At 59.9% G+C, this 19,280-nt stretch overlaps 1 protein-coding gene across 4 annotated transcripts in view; it reads left to right on the forward strand.

The window, feature by feature from the left end:
• The window catches only part of NAV1 (neuron navigator 1), a 210,396-nt gene that overhangs the window by 56,858 nt on the left and 134,258 nt on the right, over positions 1 to 19,280 (forward strand). For all 4 annotated transcript variants that reach the window (XM_060091497.1, XM_060091496.1, XM_060091498.1 and 1 more), the window contains 2 exons: positions 4,516 to 5,268; positions 9,762 to 9,865. In XM_060091497.1, the coding sequence (XP_059947480.1) occupies positions 4,547 to 5,268; positions 9,762 to 9,865 (826 nt within the window). In that variant the 5' untranslated portion in view covers positions 4,516 to 4,546. The remainder of the gene's footprint in view (positions 1 to 4,515; positions 5,269 to 9,761; positions 9,866 to 19,280) is intronic.

The following is a 19,280-nucleotide window of genomic DNA, read 5'->3' on the forward strand; positions in this document are numbered from 1 at the left end:
TACAGCCACGTAGCAAGACGAGGCGGAGCTAGGATTGGAGCTCAGCTCTTCCTGACTCTAGGGCGGGACTCCCTCCTCGCCCGTGCTCCTGTCCCTCCTGCTGGTGGAAGGACACTGGGTGCCGTCCTATCCACAGGGACGGCGTGTTTCCTATTGATGCCGCAGGCTTCTGAGCTGGGCCTGGCAGGTGCTCTGATCCCCCTTTGCTCTGCTGGGGGCTCTGGGAGACCAGGCGGCCCCGTCTCCATCGCTGGGCGCCTTGTCCATGTGATCGTAGCCCTTACCCGTTGTCAGGCACTGTGGTAAGCACTTTACGCTTATAACTAACGTAGTCTCCAAAGCAACCCTGAGAGGCAGGTCTAGTCTCAGCCTCATGTCACAGATGAGGGGGCAGAGGTTATGGACGTTGCCTGCGGTCGCACCACCGGCAAACAAGCTTTGCACCCAGCACTTTACTCACCGCCCACCAGAGTCTCTCTGAAGCGCAGGGGCTGTAGGGGCGCGGCCATCACACCCTCTGCTCCCCAGACCCGAAACCGCCCCCGGCCAGCCCCGACCCCACTGCTGCCGCTTCCCGAAGCCTCCCAGGTCCCGCCTCGTCTGCAGACTGTGACACACGCTCCCCACGGCGCTTGGTTTCGCGTCTGTCCACACGACGTCCGTGCCGTGATGAGGGTGGCCGTGTTTCCTCCCGGGCAGACTTAACTCCTTGAGAGCAGAACCCGGGGCTCAGCCCTCGGGGGTCCCCGGCACCACAGTCGGCGAAAACAGGGGTCCTGCTGTGGATCCTTGTGTGGCTGCAATGAGCTTTGTGATGAGGACCCCAGAACGAGAGTGCTAAGGGACCCCCGAGGCTTCAATCCGCTCACCGAGGTGGCATGAAACTTCAGATCAGGGCACTTGGAGGGTGGAAGAGCAGAAAGGGCGTGTTTAGCGGCAGAGGACCTGGTAGGAGCCCGACACCAGACACACACACACGCACACGCGTGCGCACACACACACGCACACACACGGCAAGAAGCGGGCTCCTTGCTTTCACGGCCAGCCCCGCCAGCCTCCTGCCCTTGAGGCTCCCCAGACATGTGGGAGGCAACCCAAGGGATGAGCAGCGGTCACAGCCGAGCACTGTGACTTGAACAGAGCCCCGCCCCAAGGAGACAGACCGTCCCGCTTCTCCGGGACGTCTCTGTCTGGCGCTGAGAACCAGGACAAGGGCTGGTACAGCACACCTCTTCACCCCCGTACCTTATCCAGCCTGCTCTGGACAGGAAGCGGGGCAGCAGGGAGGCAGAGGGGGGTCCCCTCATTTCCCAGGAGGAGAGCCTGAGCCCGGGGCGGGCACGGGAGTCCCCCAGATCATTTGGTCCATTTAGAACGCAGCGCGGGTGCTGTCCTCGGGATTCAGGAGCCCACCCTCAAGAACATCTCTCCCCTTTCTTCCCCAGCACCGCGCCCCCTGCTGGAGACCCGTAACCCCGGGGTCTTCCTCCTCGATCCCCACCCTTGCCCAGGTGTGACTTGCCACTGGACCAGTTTAAATCCTCTTCCCATCGAGCTTTGGAAAAATTGGTGATGGAGCAAAAGCAGCAACTGCATCTGCTCCATTAGCAAGTGAGGAAGAGGCAGCCTCCACGGCCTCAGGGCTCTCTGGCTGGAAACCTGGCCAGCCCCAGAGGCAGGGGCCCCTGGATGCGGGGAGGGGAGGGTCTGATCAAGGGGAGCTGGGGGTGCGTTGAGGACAATGCAGGTGAGTGGGGCTCGTGGGCAGCACCACCCGGGCGGGACGGGGCTCCCAGGAGAGACGCAGGCAGAGCCAGGATGCAGCTCCGGATCCTGTCGCAGATACAGCTCCCAGAAGGGGTGGTCTGAGGCACCACGTGGCTTTGTGCCCCCACTGGGGCTGAGGGGAGAAGCAGCAGCGGGTCATGTGGCACTGTGCCCACCTGTGCAGGACTAAACCTGGGGATGCTGAAATGCAGAGCTGTGGTCTGGGGCCCTGCTCATAGGTGGTCAGCTGGTTGGCCCTGCTGGTCAGCGTGTGGCTCAGCCCTGTGTCCAAGGCCCAAGTCAGCAACTCAGGTCCACGTGAGCCTGTGAGCAGGTCCGCACTTGGGCCTCTGGTCCTACGAGGCATCGCCAGAGGTGCGTGGAGCTGATCGCTGGGGCGGTGGCTAGAAGGGGTGACACAGCAAACCTGCTCTCACCTCCACGGGGAAGGTTCTACTGCAGGTCCTGAGGCCAGGCTGAGGCACGGTGTCCTCTTCTTGACTTAAAGACTCCCTCTTTCCCCACCCGACTGTGGTTTCTAGGTTTTATCCCTCCCTCATTTTGCAGACTGGGCGTGGAGAGGCTAAGACATTGACTGGAATTCTCACAGCTGCAGGCAGCACCTGCCTGATGCCCTCTGAGTGCCTTTACAAAAGCACTTCCCAGGCCCTCCTGTAGGGCTGTCCTGGGCCTGCTGGGGCTGGGGACACGGCAGGCCCTGCAGGAGAGAGTGTGGGCAGGCGGGGGGCCACTCAGAGTGTCCTTCCAGGCTGTGGCTGGTGGGTGGTCAGGGGGTACATGAGGCAGAAGTGGGGTCAGGCAAGCCTTGGACATGATGCCCTGTGGGTCCAGGTGATGGGCAGACACTGGGGGTGGGGCAGCTGGCTGTGGCCCCCTGGTCACACTGGGCTTTGCCTTCCTTCTGTGCCAGAGGAGGTGGGGGGCTTCACGTCATCCAGTACTGGTACCAAGTCATGGACATGCAAAGTAGAGGAAAGGGGGAGGGGTCATGGCATTTCTGGGTCTCTTGGAAATCACTCCATCTGTCAGCAGAGCAGACAGACTCCCACGGTCATTTCAAGCTTAGTCCTATAAATCCATCAACGCTCGAGGGTCTCCGTTGGCTTCTTACAGTTTAGCCTGTGGTCCGTGCTGTGGCCGGCAGCTCTCTGCACAGCAGGGAAGGGCACATCCCGGTGGCCTCAGGTGGACCGGCCATGCTCTGGTGGCCTTTCCTCTGTGCCAGTGTCCCCTGTCTCCTTCTCCACCCAAGTCACTGCGAGCATCCTCCTCGTATAGACATTTGCTCACATCTGTCATCATTCCCCAGGGATAAGTTTCTGGCTCTGGGGCTGTTCCCATGGCCGTGTGTCAGGGCCCTGTGGTCCTGCACTCATACCATGACTGGAAATTATAATTTTCTAAGAGATAGTAAATTTGACAGCAACCAATGATAACATTTAATTTTCATCTCTTCAATTTTAATGAAGCCCTTTGTTTTTGTTATGTTCTGGCCAAAGGTATTTATTATTTTATGAATTTCCTGTTCAGCCCTTTGACCCCTTCCTCTACAGGGTGTTTGCTTTTGATTGATTTGGCCGAGCTCCCTGTATGTAAAGGTATTATTAACTCCTTGTCTCTTATATATGTTGTGAGTATATTTTCAGTGTATTCATGGTATGAACCTTTGGAAAGGGCTTTTCTGTCCATACAGGGATTTTAATTTTTATGAACTGAAATCTATCAGTGTTTTCCTTTATGACTCCTACCTTTGATGTGATGCTATAAAGACCTTTCCCACAACAGAATTACGAGACCATCCATGCATATGTTCTGCATATTCTTTCATGATTTCATTTTCTACATGGAACTCTTTCATCTGGAGTTGATTTTCCATGTCTTTGTAGCCGGCTTCTAATTCCCTTCGAAATGAAAGCCATTAATAGATCAATTAATTCGTTTATTAACATGGCGGGGAGGGGAAGCTGGTCAAGGATACGTGAGAAAGATGGGGTAATTCATAGATCGGGGTCCGGAAGAGAAGGATCAGGTGGCAGGGGGTGCCCAGAGGGATCTGCCTTTATCTCAGGGTAGGACACATCTCTGAGACCGGAGGAAGGGGCGGAGATCAGTTTGGCCAGGTCAGGAGGTGGGTAGGGAAGGGGCTAGGAAGAAAGGCTGTGAGCTGGGTGCCCACATCTCCGGGGACAGAGTGGGTGGGTGGGGATGGTGGGGAGGGACCAGGAGGGGTGGTGTCAGTGACAGAGGCTCATGTGAGCCAGGCGGCAGGGCCCTGACCAGGGCGGCGGTACAAGTTTAGGATATGTAACTGTGATGGGCTGCCCTGCCTTCGGACCCAGTGGGATCTGGGAGATTACACTCCACTGGAGAGGTGTCCTGGGAGAGAGCCGGGCGTTAGGTAAAGGGGCAGGTGGCAGGAGCAAGCTGGGGGCACAGGGAGTCAGTCCACCGTGGGCAGAACATTCGAGACTCAGGTACAATGAGAGATCCAAGAAGGAAGGGGCTGTGGGAGGGGAGTCTGCCCCGATCGGTGGACAGGAACGGAGTCAAGTTCAGATTACCCCGTTTGTACAGGGCACTACAATCCCCGAGCACTTTCACATGTGTGTTTGCAGGAGGTAGAGGGGTTCGCCTCGAGCTGGGCCCGAGACCGAGTCAGGATGTGACCTCGGGAGTCCAGTGCCCCTTCCCGAGGGCACCGCCTAACTGTCCCCATTCTCTCTGCAGCACAGTAGCCCTGGCGCCAGCCTTGCTGACCATGGACGGGACGGCCAGTGTGAACTCTGCCGGCCGCCCTCACTACGCCTCCTCCATCCCTGTGCCTCGAGCTGCTTCCCAGACCAGGACTCATACACCGGCCGCCTCTCCCCGGCTGCGGCCGCACCAGGCCGGCCTGGCCCTGAGCCAGGAGCAGGCGGCCTCGCCAAGACTGGGCAAGCCGGGGGGCCCTTCCAGAGGCTCGTCTCCCAAGGCCTCCCGGGGGAGAGGCTCCCCCAAGGCCTCTGGGGCAGCGAGGGAGTCAGCTGAGGGGGCTGAAAGCCTCGCCCACTCCCCCTGGAGCAGTCCCAGGGCGACCCCCAAAGCAGCCCTCTCCAGCCGGGCTGGGTCCAGAAGCGCCGGGGAGACGCAGGGCACCCAAGGAAAGAAGAGGGTGGCCCAGGAAGGGATTCTGACCCGCCAGACCCGGGGCAGGAGCCCCTCCCGGACCAGTTCTCGTGCAGAAACTCAAATACCAGGGGCTCCCGAAGGTCGAAAGCCATCTCACCACCCAGGAAAAGATCAAAGAGATGTACCCTACAAAAGTTCTGGGGGCCCCGGGTCTTCGGAGCCTGATGCCCGGGCAGCTTCGGGGCCTCGCTCCCCGGTCTGCAGCCCCGTGCAGGGCGCACGCCCGCCGCCCGCCCCGGGGGTCATCAGCTTCTCCTCGGTCCATCAGCAGAGTCAGCCTGTCACCGCTACTGTGGCCCCCTTCCGCTACAGGTGAGCTGCGGAGCCCGCGGAGGGAGGGGGGCTGGTGGAGAGAATGGAAGGTGGGCGGGGCCTAGAGAGCTGGGGCGGGGTTAGGACCTTAACAGGGGGACCCGGACCCGACTCTGGGGACGCCGCCACAAAGAGGCTCAGAAGGAGGGTGCCGTGGGTGCTGAAGAGCCAGTTACCTGGGTAGGCGGGTAGGCAGGTCGGTCTCGCCCAACTCACCAGTGGGACAGCTGCCACCACTGAGTTAGACTGGGATCCTGTGACGGGCTGTGCCTCCAGTCCGTGGTCACTGAAACCCCACGGCCCCCCGGGCCGCCCCCGCTGGTGCCCCGCATCTGCCTGTCTGCTGCTTCTCTCTCTCCACTTTCCACGCTGCCTGTGCGTATCTGTCCCCAGGGCGCTCAGACGTGCTTCTTTCTGACGTGGTCACGTTGGGCCACGTCACCACCGTCGGCAGTGGCCAGGCCACCGTTCATACCAGCATGGTTAACAAGCTGGCCTGTCCTGCTTTCTTCAGACACCACAAGTGGAGAGCACAGAAAAATGCCTCCGTCAACTGTGGTTCTTTAATAAAAATATAACTCTTCACTGAAATGGCCACCTTAAGTAAGCGACATTGTAATTCCTAAGTATGACATGGGTTAGAGGTGCTCAAACGCAGAGGAAGTGCCTTCCCGGCTACCCGAATGTCCTGGGTTTTCTCTCTGTGCTGATTCGAGGACAAGCTCTCCCACGGTTTGGGTGGAGACACTCCCTGGACACTGGGTCTCCCAGGCTGGAGTGCCTGGGGTTGGTGAGGGAAGCTGCACCTTTCCCTCGAAGCCAAGAGTATGACTTGATCCCTGAAAGGTCTTGGGCTCCCTTTCACCACGTAACAGACAGCTGGGCCCCCAACACCTTGTCTGCAGGTCCCACCTCCTCCAGTGCACTGCATTCAGTTACGAACTCCACAGTTTAAAAGGACATTGGTGCACGAAAATACATGGAGATGAAGACGGACGGGTCAGTGAGGGATCCGAAAAGGTGTTACAGGAATGATTAACGGAGCTGAAGCAGTTTGCTTTGGAAGAGGAAGGCTGAGAGAGGGTCTCAGAGCTGTTTTGAAAGACATGAAGGGTTGTCGTGTTGTAAGCTGACTTAGATTCACTTGGTGCGGCTCCAACGCCCTGAATCCACGTCATGGTGCTTAGAAGGTAGGAAGACTCTTGAAGCTCAGGAGGAAGAACTTTCCAGCAACTAGAGAGGCTCACAAATTACCCACCGGCAGTGAGCTTCCCGGCACTGCAGGGATCCCAGCTACCCCCACGACCGAAGCAGGCCTCCCCCGGGGACCCCTGCCCCTCAGATCATCCCTTCTGCCCAGCACACCTGACACTTCTTCCCCGTGACCTCCTGGACTTCCATTCTTAAACTGATCAGACACCTTCCTGGGACGGGTCCTTTCCCAGCCCTGACCTGCTTCCCTGTGGACTCTGGGACTTGCTTCTCCTCCCTGAGTTCCTTCCTGTTGAATCCATCTTTGGGGGAAAGTGTCTAGGCATTCAGCTGTTCAAGATTTTACATTATCTACCCTACAAGCCCCCTGGCAGATGTAGAATCTGACATCCTCCAAAAAGGTCAGGACTTTTTCTTCTGAAAGTCTCAATGTGACCTGAACAGACAGGTTTCCTCCGCTCAGCAAACATCTGTTGCCTCTTTGTGTTTTAAACTGAAAAGCGTCGCACCACCTCAGCAGGGGTCTTCACCATCCAGCCTCCTATACCTGCCCCTTTTAGGCCGCGGGTTAGGGTTGCAGTAGGGTTGTGGTTTGGGCAGCGAAAGATTGGGGCCAAGGACACCCCAGAGGCAATAGGTGAGAGCCGTGGGCCCCTCTGCTGAGTGCCGGGCTGGGCCACCCGGGCAAGGACGTGCCATCGGCCCCCTAGGGTCACAGACACCCTGTTTTCATGGAAACGTACCCCTGCGCCCTGCAAAGCTCCAGCCCATTGCAGAAGCCGGGGTTGTCGGGCTCCACTCCCCATCCCCAGGCCCCTCCTGCCTGACCTGCTTCTCTGGGGAACGAATCCAGCAGGCGTCTTCCCTGTCTCCTCAGCCAGTGCCTCTCAAGGGTCCGGGTGCGGCCCTTCCCCACGTCCAGGCACAGCCTCCCTTTGGGCAGCCCTGCTCCCGGGACAGAGAAGGCGCAAAACGCCCGGGACCGTCTGCTTCCCTCACTGCCCTGTGCCCTCCGGGAGAAGAGCCCCAGCAGGGGTTTCTTTCCCCACGGGGTTTCCCCTTCCCTCCGGGGTGACCTTCACTCAGACCCCAGTTTGGAGGGTGCGGTTAGCGGTGCCAGGAGTGCTGGCTTGTTGGTTTTCTCCTCTCTGCTTCAACCTCCAAACCACGTCTGGCGTAGATGGTGCCGTCCGTTCCGGCTGGGAAGGGAGGGGCACGGGGGCCTGGCCGAGCCGGGGAGGTACAGGAAGAGGAGGTAAAAGTGTGCAGCTCCTGGGCTTCCCTGGTGGCGCAGTGGTTGAGAGTCCGCCTGCCGATGCAGGGGACACGGGTTCGTGCCCCGGTCCGGGAGGATCCCACATGCCACGGAGCGGCTTGGCCCATGAGCCATGGCCGCTGAGCCTGCGCGTCCGGAGCCTGTGCTCCGCAACGGGAGAGGCCACAACAGTGAGAGGCCCGCATACCGCAAAAAAAAAAAAAAAAAAAAAAGTGTGCAGCTCCTGAGGTCAGAGCAGCTGAGGCTGCTTCCTCACTGGCCCGGGATGGGCGCTCCGGCCCGTGTGCCCCTCGCTCGCCCTTGGGTGGTGGTCAGCACCACAGCAAGGTCTTCCTGTTTGTAGCCGTGGTTCCTGCCTGCCTGCTCGGGGTCACACGGTGCTTAGCTCTTTATGTGTGTGACGTTATTCAGTGAAATGGTTCTGCGTGGCCTAGGATCCCCTTTCTCCCCCCAGACACTGCATTATTTATTCATTTATGTATTTATTTAATTTTTGGCTGCGTTGGGTCTTCGTTGCTGCCTGCGGGCTGTTCTTTGCTGTGCGTGGGCTTCTCATTGAGGTGGCTTCTCTTTGTTGCGGAGCACAGGCTCTAGGCGCGCAGGCTTCAGTAGCTGTGGCACGAGGGCTCAGTAGTTGCGGCACGCGAGCTCAGTAGCTGTGGCTCACAGGCTCTAGAGTGCAAGCTCAGTAGTTGTGGCGCATGGGCCTAGCCGCTCCGCGGCATGTGGGATCTTCCTGGACTGGGGCTCCAACCCGTGTCCCCTGCATTGGCAGGAGGATTCTTAACCCCTGCGCCAGGAAAGTGCCAGCATCCCTTATTTTAAAAACCCAAGTTTATGCTCATTTCTTTGAAGAAACCTAGCAATTCCAGTTTTTCTTTGGCCTCTCGACATTTAACTGACAGTAGCCCATGGCGAGTGGCCCCATCCTTCCCAGGGCAACGGGGTCTCCTGCTTCCTCTGAGGTCCCCCACCCTGCTCGTCGCCATCCCCGGCGCAGGGGCCTGAAGGCCGTCAAGGGCTCCCGGCTGCCTGCGTGGCTTTGAGAGCCGGCAAACACCTCCCACAGCCCTGAACTCTCAGGCTGATCCGGGCCTCGAGGGCATCTCTTCCGCCCCGTGACACAGTGAGGCCCAGAGAGGAGAGACCTGCTCTGCGTTACACAGCCAGAGTCCCGGCTATCTCGGTGCTGGAAATGGTCAAGACTGGAGAGAGAGGGAGGCAGGTTCACCCTGCCCCCCCCCGCCCCCCCCCGGCCCAGGTCAGGCATCGATTTCTCCTCCTGTGTCCCCCCAAACCAAGCTGCCAAAGGGTCCATTTAGCTGGAGACGCGGGCGGGGCAGGCGGCCGGCTTGGAGAGCCCGGGTAATTGCCTATAATCAAAGCTCCTAGAGCCTTTGTTCCTGGGAGCGAGTGCACAGTTGGGCTTGTGCTCGGAGGCCTGTGTGCACTTGGGAGACGGGCCCGGCGACCTTGCCCTTCCTTCCTGCTGCCACAGCAGGCCCAGCGAGGACTCGGCCCCCCGGGAGTCGAGGTGACCCCGGCCTAGCCCGCCCTCCTCCTCCTCCGACCTCCTCGCTGCCTGGACGCTGGGGTCCGGGCCCCCTGGGCTCTCCCGAGGGTCCAGTGACCTCAGCTGCAGATGGAGCCCCTCGCGTGGGTGCACAGGGCAGCCTGAGGGCAGGACACAGGCCGCGAGCCTGAGTTACCAGGGGTCCCTCCGCCCTGCGGATGCCCTGCGTTCATGGGACTTGGGGACCCAGAAGGGTGACTCCTGGGGGCAACAGGTGGCCCCCTGCCCTCGGGTGCCCCCACCCCTGCCCCTGGCCTAACTTTGCCTAGAAGGCCCGCTGCCTGCCAGGGCAAGGGGCACACATATGCCCATTGAGGGGGCCGGCCCAGGGCGGGGGGCAGGGCACCACAGGGGCAGGACTGACCTCCACGGGGAGAGGCTCGAGGCCAGGGCGGCCTCCGCTGTGAGTGACCGCCGTTCTCTGTCCCGCAGGGCCCAGACCGATCCGGAGCCTGGCCCCCTCCGCCAGGGCAGCTGGGCTGCTGATGGCTACTCCAGCGCCCCCAGCAGGACTGAGGAGAGCCTCTCGTGCGTGGGTAAGTGCTCTGGGGGCGAGACCTCCTCCTGGTGGGGGGCGCCCTTGGCCAGAACTCTCCTCACTGCCCACAGGGGAGAAGTGGCCCCGCTTGACAACCAGGCACCAGCATGTCAGTTGCACTTTGAGCTCGTGCTGTGCTTGATTCAACACAGGGTCGGTCCACCAAACCCAGGAGTACTGCAAGGTCGGGGCAGCAAAGTAGCCAGTGGGCACCCTGCTTATCCAACGCCCAGGGTGGGTGTCGCTGAGGCCGTGACAGAAAGTAACAAGCTAGGAGACTGACGACCGAGAGCCAGGTCCGAGCCCAGCCCAGAGCAGAGGAGGTGCTGGGCACCTGGTAGGCAGTCCAGGGCCCCCTGCCCAACAGCCGGACATCCGCCCCCTCCCCCAGGACCACTTTTTTTTTTTTTTTTTTTTTTTTGCGGTACGCAGGCCTCTCACTGCTGTGGCCTCTCCCGCTGCGGAGCACAGGCTCCGGACGTGCAGGCTCAGCGGCCATGGCTCACAGGCCCAGCCGCTCCGCGGCATGTGGGATCTTCCCAAACCGGGGCACGAACCCGCGTCCCCTGCATCGGCAGGCGGACTCTCAACCACTGCGCCACCAGGGAAGCCCCCCCAGGACCACTTTTAACCACCCCTCCCCTGCAGGTCACTTCCCTGTGGCCTCCTGTAGTCACATCTGCCCCCGATGCGTGTCATGCCGCTAACACACCTTGGGAAGCAGAATGTGAGACTTGCCAAGAGAACCCCCAGAACTCGACACGGTGGTCTCCCCCGAGGGCAGGGACACGGCCTTTGCCAGGGCCCGTCCCGCCTCTGGCCACGGCAGGTTCTCAGTGGGGGATCTCTGGATGGAGGGACCGTGAGGGGTGAATGAGTGCCTCATGAGCCGGGGGTTGGGTTCTAGAGGGGCCCGAGTCTAAACTCTTAGCAGGGCTTGGGTGTGTGTGTTGATTTTCTTGCGACATTAAAAAAAATCCCCAGAGGATGGCTGTGGTCACCCCAGAGGTACGTGAGACTCCGGGAACCAGCTCCATCCTTTCGTTCCCAGCAGGGGGGCTTGCCCCAAGACAGGAATGAACTTGCTTTTGGCAAAGCTAAGGTGGTCCACAGGATTTGTCTTACAGCTTCATCTCAGGGCCCTGCTAACAGTGCGCAAAGCTGGGGCTTAGAGCACAGCCTGACCCTGAAGTCACCAGACACCGGTGGTGGCCACTCCTGCCTTCCCTGCAGGGCAGGTGGTTGGGGTCCCTGTTGAGCCCTCTGCCGGCCTGGTCCCTGTCAGTGCTGGGAGCAGCAGCAGCCCCTCTTCCACGGCAAGCCCTCCGGAGGGGCTTCGTGGGGCAGAGACGGGCGTCTAGAAAGTAAGCCATGCGCTTCCACAGCGGTGCAGGCCCAGGGGAAGCAGGGCACTGCAGGGACAGGAGAGGACCTCCGTTCGTTGGCACCAAAAGCCTCTGAGCATCAGGATGCGGTAACCAGGAAACTATGCAGGCTCTATTTTTGCATCTGCAGTGTTGCGAGTGTCATGGCTTCCTTATGTGTGTGCCACATCATTAGGGCCTGATGGCCTCCGAATACCCAGGCGCCCGCTCACCGTCACCATGCCATGAGTGCAGAGAGGAATTTCACACTAACATCCGTGCACGCTGCCCCCGGGAGCACCGGGCTGGTCAGCTGGCAGGACCCCCCTCGCCAGCTAGATGGGAGGTGTCTGGTGGATGGCAGGGGGGGTCCTCTGTTGGGGGCGTGCAGGGCAGCCTTGGAGGTGGGCTTCACGGCAAGAAGAGAGCCCCCTGCCTCCCCCAAGTCTCCCGGGATGCGGGCAAGGCCCCCGCGCCACCTGTACTCCGGCTGTAGCTGTGGTCACGGTGTCCATCTTGGCCAAGGATACCCCGAGCTCCTTGACAGGTGGAACGGGGAGAGATTTGGGGTCTGCCTGTGCTTTGTGGGGGAGGGGGGCCTGTTCTCTGAGCCCGAGGAAACGAGGAAACGGAGGAGACGAGAGGAAGGGGGGCCGAAAGGAGGGCCTCTCACTTGTTACTTCTCTCATTCAAACAAGAAACCACCAGGGAGCCAGCTTTGTGTAGCAGGAAGAGAATCTCCCATGATGACTTGCCACCAAGCAGGGTGCTGGGCATGGCCTTCGTTTGTCCCAGTGTCCGTCCACCGTCCACCGGCAGCTGCCCTGTCCTCCTCTGCCCCGGGCAGTGTAGGGGCAACTGTGCTGGTGCCCTGACCCTCCCCGTGCCCACCCAGCTATGCCAGGGAGAGCCTGGCACTGGTCCCCTGCTGACGCGCCCCTTGGTTGCCGTCAGCACAAACGGTGCCTGGGCCACCATTGGATCTTAATTTGGAGAGTCGGGAAGCCAGTGCCGATGTCCCCGGCGCCCACGTATGAGGCCGTGTGCGAGGGACCGGAAGGGTCGCCCCGAGGTCGACACAGGCGTCTTAATCACTTCCACTTCGTGGCGTGTGTGAGCGCTGAGTGGGCAGGGAATGAAGGGACCTTCTCTCATCCTCACACCACGTGTCACCGGGGAACGAGCCCCCCTCACCTGGCCCCCGCCTGGCTTCTCACACGAGGCTGAGGGGCCCGGGAGCTGGCCTCACGCTGGGCTTGTTTGCATTTCTCCTTATCCCTCTCTGTTATTGAGTCGACTCCATCTTTAAGCCACAATCAAGTTTTCCACATTGTGTGGGTTTGGGAGAGAAGACTCCAGATCTGGTGTGTCTTCCCAGGGCAGGAGGGAGGCTGGAACTTCCCTTGAGGAGGGTTTGCTCTGGGCCCCCAGATGGCCGCAGGCCCACCAGCCTCTCCCAGGACTGCAGAGGACTTGGGCTCAAAGGCCCTGGGGGTCAAAGCTGAAACGGACTATAGCTTCACCCAAAGCCGGCCTCAGTTTCTCTGGGGAGAGAGAGGCCCGGGGAGGGAGGATGGCCTGCTCAGGGCAGCGTGCGTGGTTCGTGACAGCTGAGCTGGAACTGGGACCACTGCCTCTGACTCCCCAGATGCAGGGAGGACCAAATGCTGATGACAGCTACTACTTATCGAGCACTTACTGTGTGCAAGGCACGGCACCAGGCTCAAAGTCCTTTGTAAGCACGTTACACACGCTCTGAGGCGGAAGCATTGCTCTGCTGTAGATGAGTGAGCTTGGCTCAGAGAGGTTATGCAGACAACTTGTCTGAGGATGCACAGCGCTAGGATTGGAGTCCAGGTCACCCTCTTCCGGGGTCACTCCTGCCTTCCCGTCTGCTGCCGGTGGCATGATTCAAGCTCAGCTGGGTCTCCCTCACTTCTGCCAGGCGGCGGGAAGGGGACGGGCCGGTGAGCCAGTCCCCGCGAGCCAGTCCCCGCCACCACCTCCCCCGACCTGAGCCAAGCCCCGATGCCACTGCCTCTGCCTCCCAAGCCTGTGTCCTTCATGCTGCGTTCACACCGCCCCCCTCCCGACCCCGCTTCACGTTTCCACCCTCTGGGGAGTTTCGGGCTGAGCCGGGCCTGTGTCCCAGCCATCCGTGGAGAGAGGACGCACAGACAATTGACTAGAAAACCCAGCCCAAGCTCTGGGCAGGCGGTATGAGCTGTGTTCTCAGGGCTCAAGCGGGTCAGGGCCACTGTACGGCTGGAGGGGCATAGAGCTCGGGGATAAACAGAGTAGGCGTCTGCGATGGAGCAGCCTTCCAGGACCTGGGACCGGAGGTAATCGTAACACTGAATGGCAGTGCCGGCTCTGCGGGGCTTCCTCCGAACCAGGCGCCGCGCTACACGCCTCCACTCCTTCCAACAACTGGGCGAGGTGGGGACCCACACCTTTGCTTGGCATCGCGGCCTTGCTGCTTGCTGGCTGTGCAGGCTTGGCTGGTTCCTGGTCTCCCTATGCCTGTGTCATGACACCCACACCTTCTTCCGAGAGTTTTGTGGGGATAACATGCCCCCGTACGAGCAAAGTGCTGAGAAGCTTTGCCCGGCACACAGGAGCCGCTCAGCGCATGCTGAGCATGACCTGCTGCTGCCCTGGGGTGGGGAGAGGGCCATTCCTAATGTGCCCACCTTAACAGGTGACGGGAGGGTAGGGGACATCCCAAGGTGGTCCAGCCAGGACTGGAGCCCAGCTTCAGAGGTCACACTCTGGGCCATGCCTGCCGTGACCTCCCTGGGGGCAGGGGACACATCCCAGGTCCTGGGCACCGAGGGAGGCTGGGGAGGCTGTGAGATGACCAGTGAGACGGGTCTGGCTTGGGGAGGGCCGCAGAGGGAGAGGCCAGGTAGTGAGGTCATCCAGGGTAGCCTGCTGAGCGGGGTGTGGTACCTAAAAACTGGAGGCATCTGGATTCTGTTTCTTCGGAGGAGTGGAGGGGGAGGGGGGAGCCTGGGGGACCTCTCACGTCAGCATTTGGCTGGGAATGGGGCTCACCTCCAGGCAGTGGATTCGGCCCATTTTAGTGGAGGGTCAAAAATAGCAGAGGCTGGGCAGCCCAGATCCCCCGGAACTACCACCCACGAGCACTCGAAAAGCAATACACAGGGTTGGCAGGGCCTAGCTTCCCTGCTTCCTGTTCCGCCCAAGAACACAGGGCCCCTGTGTTGCCCAACTCCAGAGAATTATACCCATTCACCAAATTTTTATCCAGCGCTGACTACATGTCAGGCCCTCCTCTAGACACTTGGGTACATCCAGGGACAAAGTAGGCACAGACTTTGCCCAGTGGAGCTTCTGTGGCTGTTGAGCTGTGCAGTGTTCAGCCTGTGCAACTGTACATGAGCTGCACAGAGGCCCCGTGGTGGAGAAGCCCCAGCTCTGGAGTGTGCGTGCATCCCAGTGAGCAAGGGCACAGCTCTGGCTTCGGGACTCCCCCTGAGAATGTGGGCAGCGGCCACCTTCAGTGCTGGGAAAGCTGGGGTCTTTGATGCTGGGAAGGATGGTGGGAGGGAAGGTGATAAACATCCCCTGTGGCTTTCCTGGAGCTTCACCCCTGTGTTCCATGCCTGTCTGTCCTGGACTCAGCTCCTCCCTGCAGGGCTTTGAGATTCAACTCTCTGGCCTCAGATGAACTGGGAATCTCTCCAAATCAGACCACCCCATACAACTTCGGGGCAGTTATTGAGGGAGCCGGGGTCGCGGGGCAGCTAGAAGTCTCAGCCATGGCAGGAGCTGTTTGCTAGACTCCCACCACTGTCCCTCTGTGACCGGTGGAGAGACCTCACCTCCAGGGTTGCCCTTAAAGACTTGGCTTCACAAGGCTTTGCCCCCTCCCCGTGGGCAAAGGTGGGCCCGTCCTTTCCTAACTTCTGGGGAGGCCCAGGCAGGTGGAGAGCACCCTCCAAGCCAGTGACATGCAAGTCTTCAGTCCGCCCTGGGCACCACTGAATGGGCAGAAATGGGCGCAGAACATCCCTGCCCACAGCTCCCCCACCCCTGTGATGATAGGATTAGGGTCCCCGCTGAGAGACACCCCCCCACACAAGAAGATGCCCAGCAGCTCACCCAGAAGGAGCTCTGGGAGACACAGTGGAGAGTGAGGGGACACGGACGCAGGGACCAGGAGGATTAAGCTGAGAATCCCCCCAGTCATAATATTCATCCACACGAGTCCTTTAAGAGGCAGCCCGAATCAAAACCCTGCCTTCCTGTGTATGTCTCCTGGGTTATGGTGTCGGGAGCTTCAGAGGCAGCTGAAGATAGTTAAAGGGTCTGGGCAGCGGGAGGGTGGGTGGGCGTGGGGTCGCCCAAGCCCTGGGGGCAGGGAGGGCAGAGAAGCACCTAGCTGTCCCTTCTCTCAAAGGGCGGGAGGGAAGCCAGCAGGTTCTGGGGGGAGAATGGCTGAGGTCAGAGAGGGAAGGGACTTCCAGTAGGAGGGAGGCTCAGGCCCAGGGGCAGTGGAGCCCGGTGGCCCAGGTTCACAGTCCAGGGCAGAAGCTGGACCCTGTGAGCTCCTGCATCCTTCCCGCCTGGGAGGCTGGGGCTCGGCAGAGCTTGCGGGCGTGTGCAGCGGGGAGCAGCGGAGGGAAGCATCTGGGGATGGGGTCAGGCTGTAGGGAGGTGGACTCCGCAGCCCACACCAGTGGGTATTCTGGGCATCTGCAGGGCAGTTTGTAAGTGAATAGTCCCTTAACGTTCATTGAGACAGGAGCCATGGCATTCTTCTGTTACGTTTAATGCCTTGTTTAAAAACCTAACAAAACTCTAATAAAACACAGAGGTGTCATCTGAGCAGCCACCGGATGGGAGTGTATCTCCAGGTAGGAAGAGGCCAGGTTCGTTAACTCAGCCGGCCCAGCCCTCCCTGGCCCAGGTGGGCAGAGCTTTCTCCTTCCTCTTAGAGCTGTCCTTAATTTTTTGGCATCAAGGACCTCTTTCAGAAGCTGGTGGACACTCAATCCGCCTCCCAGACAAATGGACGTATTCACAACACAAAACCTGCATTTGATGGTTGCTTTTATGGGCCTTCTGTATCTGGTCTGTGAACCCAGACTAAGAAATTCTGCTCTGCAGCAGTGATATCACAGGGCTGGCCAGACAACCTGGGTTTGGGCCTTGTGTTTTTCCTCATCTGGCTTTTGGGTTTCTTGGCCCACAGCAAGGTAACAGGATTGATTACAAACGGACCAGTTCTGCCCTAAAGCAGAAAACGGAGTACGACTGTCTTTGAGCTTCCTCTGACCTTAGGACAGCCAATCCTGCACGGACGGGTCAGAGTGGACCGTAGGTTCGCCTGCACCAGAGGACACATACCCATACAGGCAGTTCACGGGTCTCCATCCCCCATGACGCAGGGCACAGCCAGCACACGCTGCCCTCCTCCTGCCCTGGCTAGAGTTCCTGCCCGCCACCCCCCACCTCTCAGGCCCGTGGTTGCCATGACAACCGATGGCTGATCCTGGTCTCAGAATGGTGTATCTGGGCCTTGCAGAGCTGCTCTGAGGCCCACTATGCAGTGGACGGCCCAGCAGGTGTGTGGGCATGGTTGCCATGGCAGCATACAAGCCAAGCCCGTGTGGGAAACATCCAGACTTCTTACCCTGGTCTCTGCATTAGCCGGGAGCGGGAGGTCTCAGGAGGACTCAGCCCGAGTCCTCTGGGTCAGGGGCTTCCTCCTGCCTCTCCGTGCTGGAAGCCCACCTCCACCCCGACCTGATGTCTTCCTGACCAGCTGAAGTGCAGAGAATGTGGGCATTCTCTTAAGGCCACATAGCGAGTCCTGAAGCGAACCCGAGACCCCCAAGACTCGGGAATAAGGAAGTTCCCAAGGGGTCCTGGATGTGTTAGGGTTGCCACGTCCCCTGCAAGTGACAAGGATCTCAGGACAGAGGTCCCAAGGCTGAGCCATGAAGGGCCCATGGTGCTGTGGACAAGCAGCTGGGTCCATAGGAGGAATCCTCCACCCTGTCCCCCACCCCCAGGATTCTGTGGGCCAGTCCGAGTGTGATGCAGTCCTGGACCCAGGCAGACCCCAGGTGCGGTGGGCATCCGGGCTCCAGGAAGCTCCTGGTTGGATAGGTGGTCCTTCCCAGTCCCCACACCCCCTCCAGGACCCAGGCCTCCTTTCTGGGCTCACGTGCAATTATTCAGCAAGTCCCGAGAAACAGCAGGAACTTGTGGGAAGCTGTGAGAGACCCGAAGATCTGTGTTCAAATTCTGATTCCACTGGCAGCCTGCTGGGTGACCTTGGACAAGCATACTTCTCTGTAAAATGAAGATAATGATAGTCCCCGCTTCAGAGAGTTTGACGAAACAGTGCAAGTGACAGGTCTAAGAGGGTCCCTGGCAATAGCAGGTGCTTAGTGGCGGTTAAGACCCCCTCTCCTGCGGCAGGGGATGAGCCCTTCTTAACTGCCCCATGTAGGGACACGTCGTAGTCAGCCCAGGCTGCTTTAACAAAAGTACTGTAGTTCAGGCGGCTTAAACGACAGAAATGTATTCCTCAGGGTTCTGGAGGCTGGGAAGTCCAAGGTCAAGGTGCCAGCCATTTCAGTTCCTGGTGAGAGCTCTCTTCTTGTCTTGTAGACAACCGTCTTCTCGCTGTGTCCGCACCTGGCTCAGAGGAAGCAAGCGCCCTGACGCCTCTTCTTATAAGGGCACTAATCCCATTGCCAGTTCTCTGCCCTTGTGACCTAATTACCTCCCGAATGCCCTATCTCCAAATACCATCACGCTGGGGATTAGAGTTTCGGTCTATGAATTTGGGGGGGGATACCAACATGCAGTCTATAATGGGGGGCTTAGAATTTAGCTAGAGGGGGAGGATCTCTCCCTAGGATTCAGCTAGGCAGAATTTGACCACGTGGCACCCTGACTGTAATCGGTAGAGAGGAAAGTTCAAGATCAGCGTGGGATGTAGTCAGAGAAGGCTTCCTAGAGAAGGCGGCCCCAGGCTGGGCCTTGAAGGGTGAACTGGACTTGAATTCATATAAGAGAAGAGGCACCTGGGAGAAGGGCACACACAGCCAAGGTGCAGGCATGGGATTTGGCCTGGACCGGAGGGTGGGTGGGAGAGCATCAGACAGCAAGGCTCCCGGGGGCGGAGGAGGGAGGCCGAGTGCTGTGTGGGGGTCAGTACTGGCCTCTGGCTGCTGATACCAGAGGCTGGGGGACAGTCCTTCCCTGGGGAGCCCCCCAGCTCACCTCCGCCCGCCATCACGGAGTTCTGGCTTGAAATGGAGGAGGAGGGCGTCAGCACTCAGGGGTCCTGGGCGGGGTGCTTAGAAGAGGAGCAGGAACCCAGTGCCTCGCTGTGCACGCCCGGGCTCCCCTGCTGAGGGACGGAGGTCCCGTGTTCTAGCCTAGGGGTCAGGATGCTTGGGGGCGTTAGGGAGTCACAGCCCAGCCCTAAATCGGACCTCACCTCCCGGGTCTGAGGCCCTCCGGCCACAGTCCCCACTCCCTGTGGGGCTGCACACCCAGAGCACCCAGCCTCTGAGCAGAGGCCCTACACCCTCCCAGCCTGGGAGAGCCCTGCCCTCCAGCTGGGGACACTGGGCTTCAGGTTCAGGCCCTGTGTCCTCCCTGGGCTCGTCTCGGCCCCCCTACTTCACAGGATGGGCAGGCTCACTCCCGTCCTGTTGGCATGGAGGCTCAGGGCAGATGCGTCCAGGCTGCTGTGAGCTCCCAGGAACGTGGGCTGGAGTTAGACTTCCTCAGCATCCTCAGCCTCCCGGAAGTGCTCCCTGTGACGCTGGGCCAGAAGGCAGACTGGGGCCCACGGTCCCTGGCTCCACTCCCAGCCTTGGGTTTGCTGGGCCTCATTTTCCCCACCACAGGCGGACAGCAAATCTCTTCTGGGCCCACACTCCTGACCTTAGAGCCCATAGGAAAAACCCCCAACCCTGAAGCTTAGGGAGACTCCTGGGACCAGAGAGGCTGAGCCAGGGCCCTGCAGAGTCCACAGAAACGTCTCAGCTACCAAGG

Source organism: Mesoplodon densirostris, chromosome 2 (assembly GCF_025265405.1).
Source record: "Mesoplodon densirostris isolate mMesDen1 chromosome 2, mMesDen1 primary haplotype, whole genome shotgun sequence".
In the NCBI taxonomy this organism is placed as follows: Eukaryota; Metazoa; Chordata; class Mammalia; order Artiodactyla; family Ziphiidae; genus Mesoplodon; species Mesoplodon densirostris.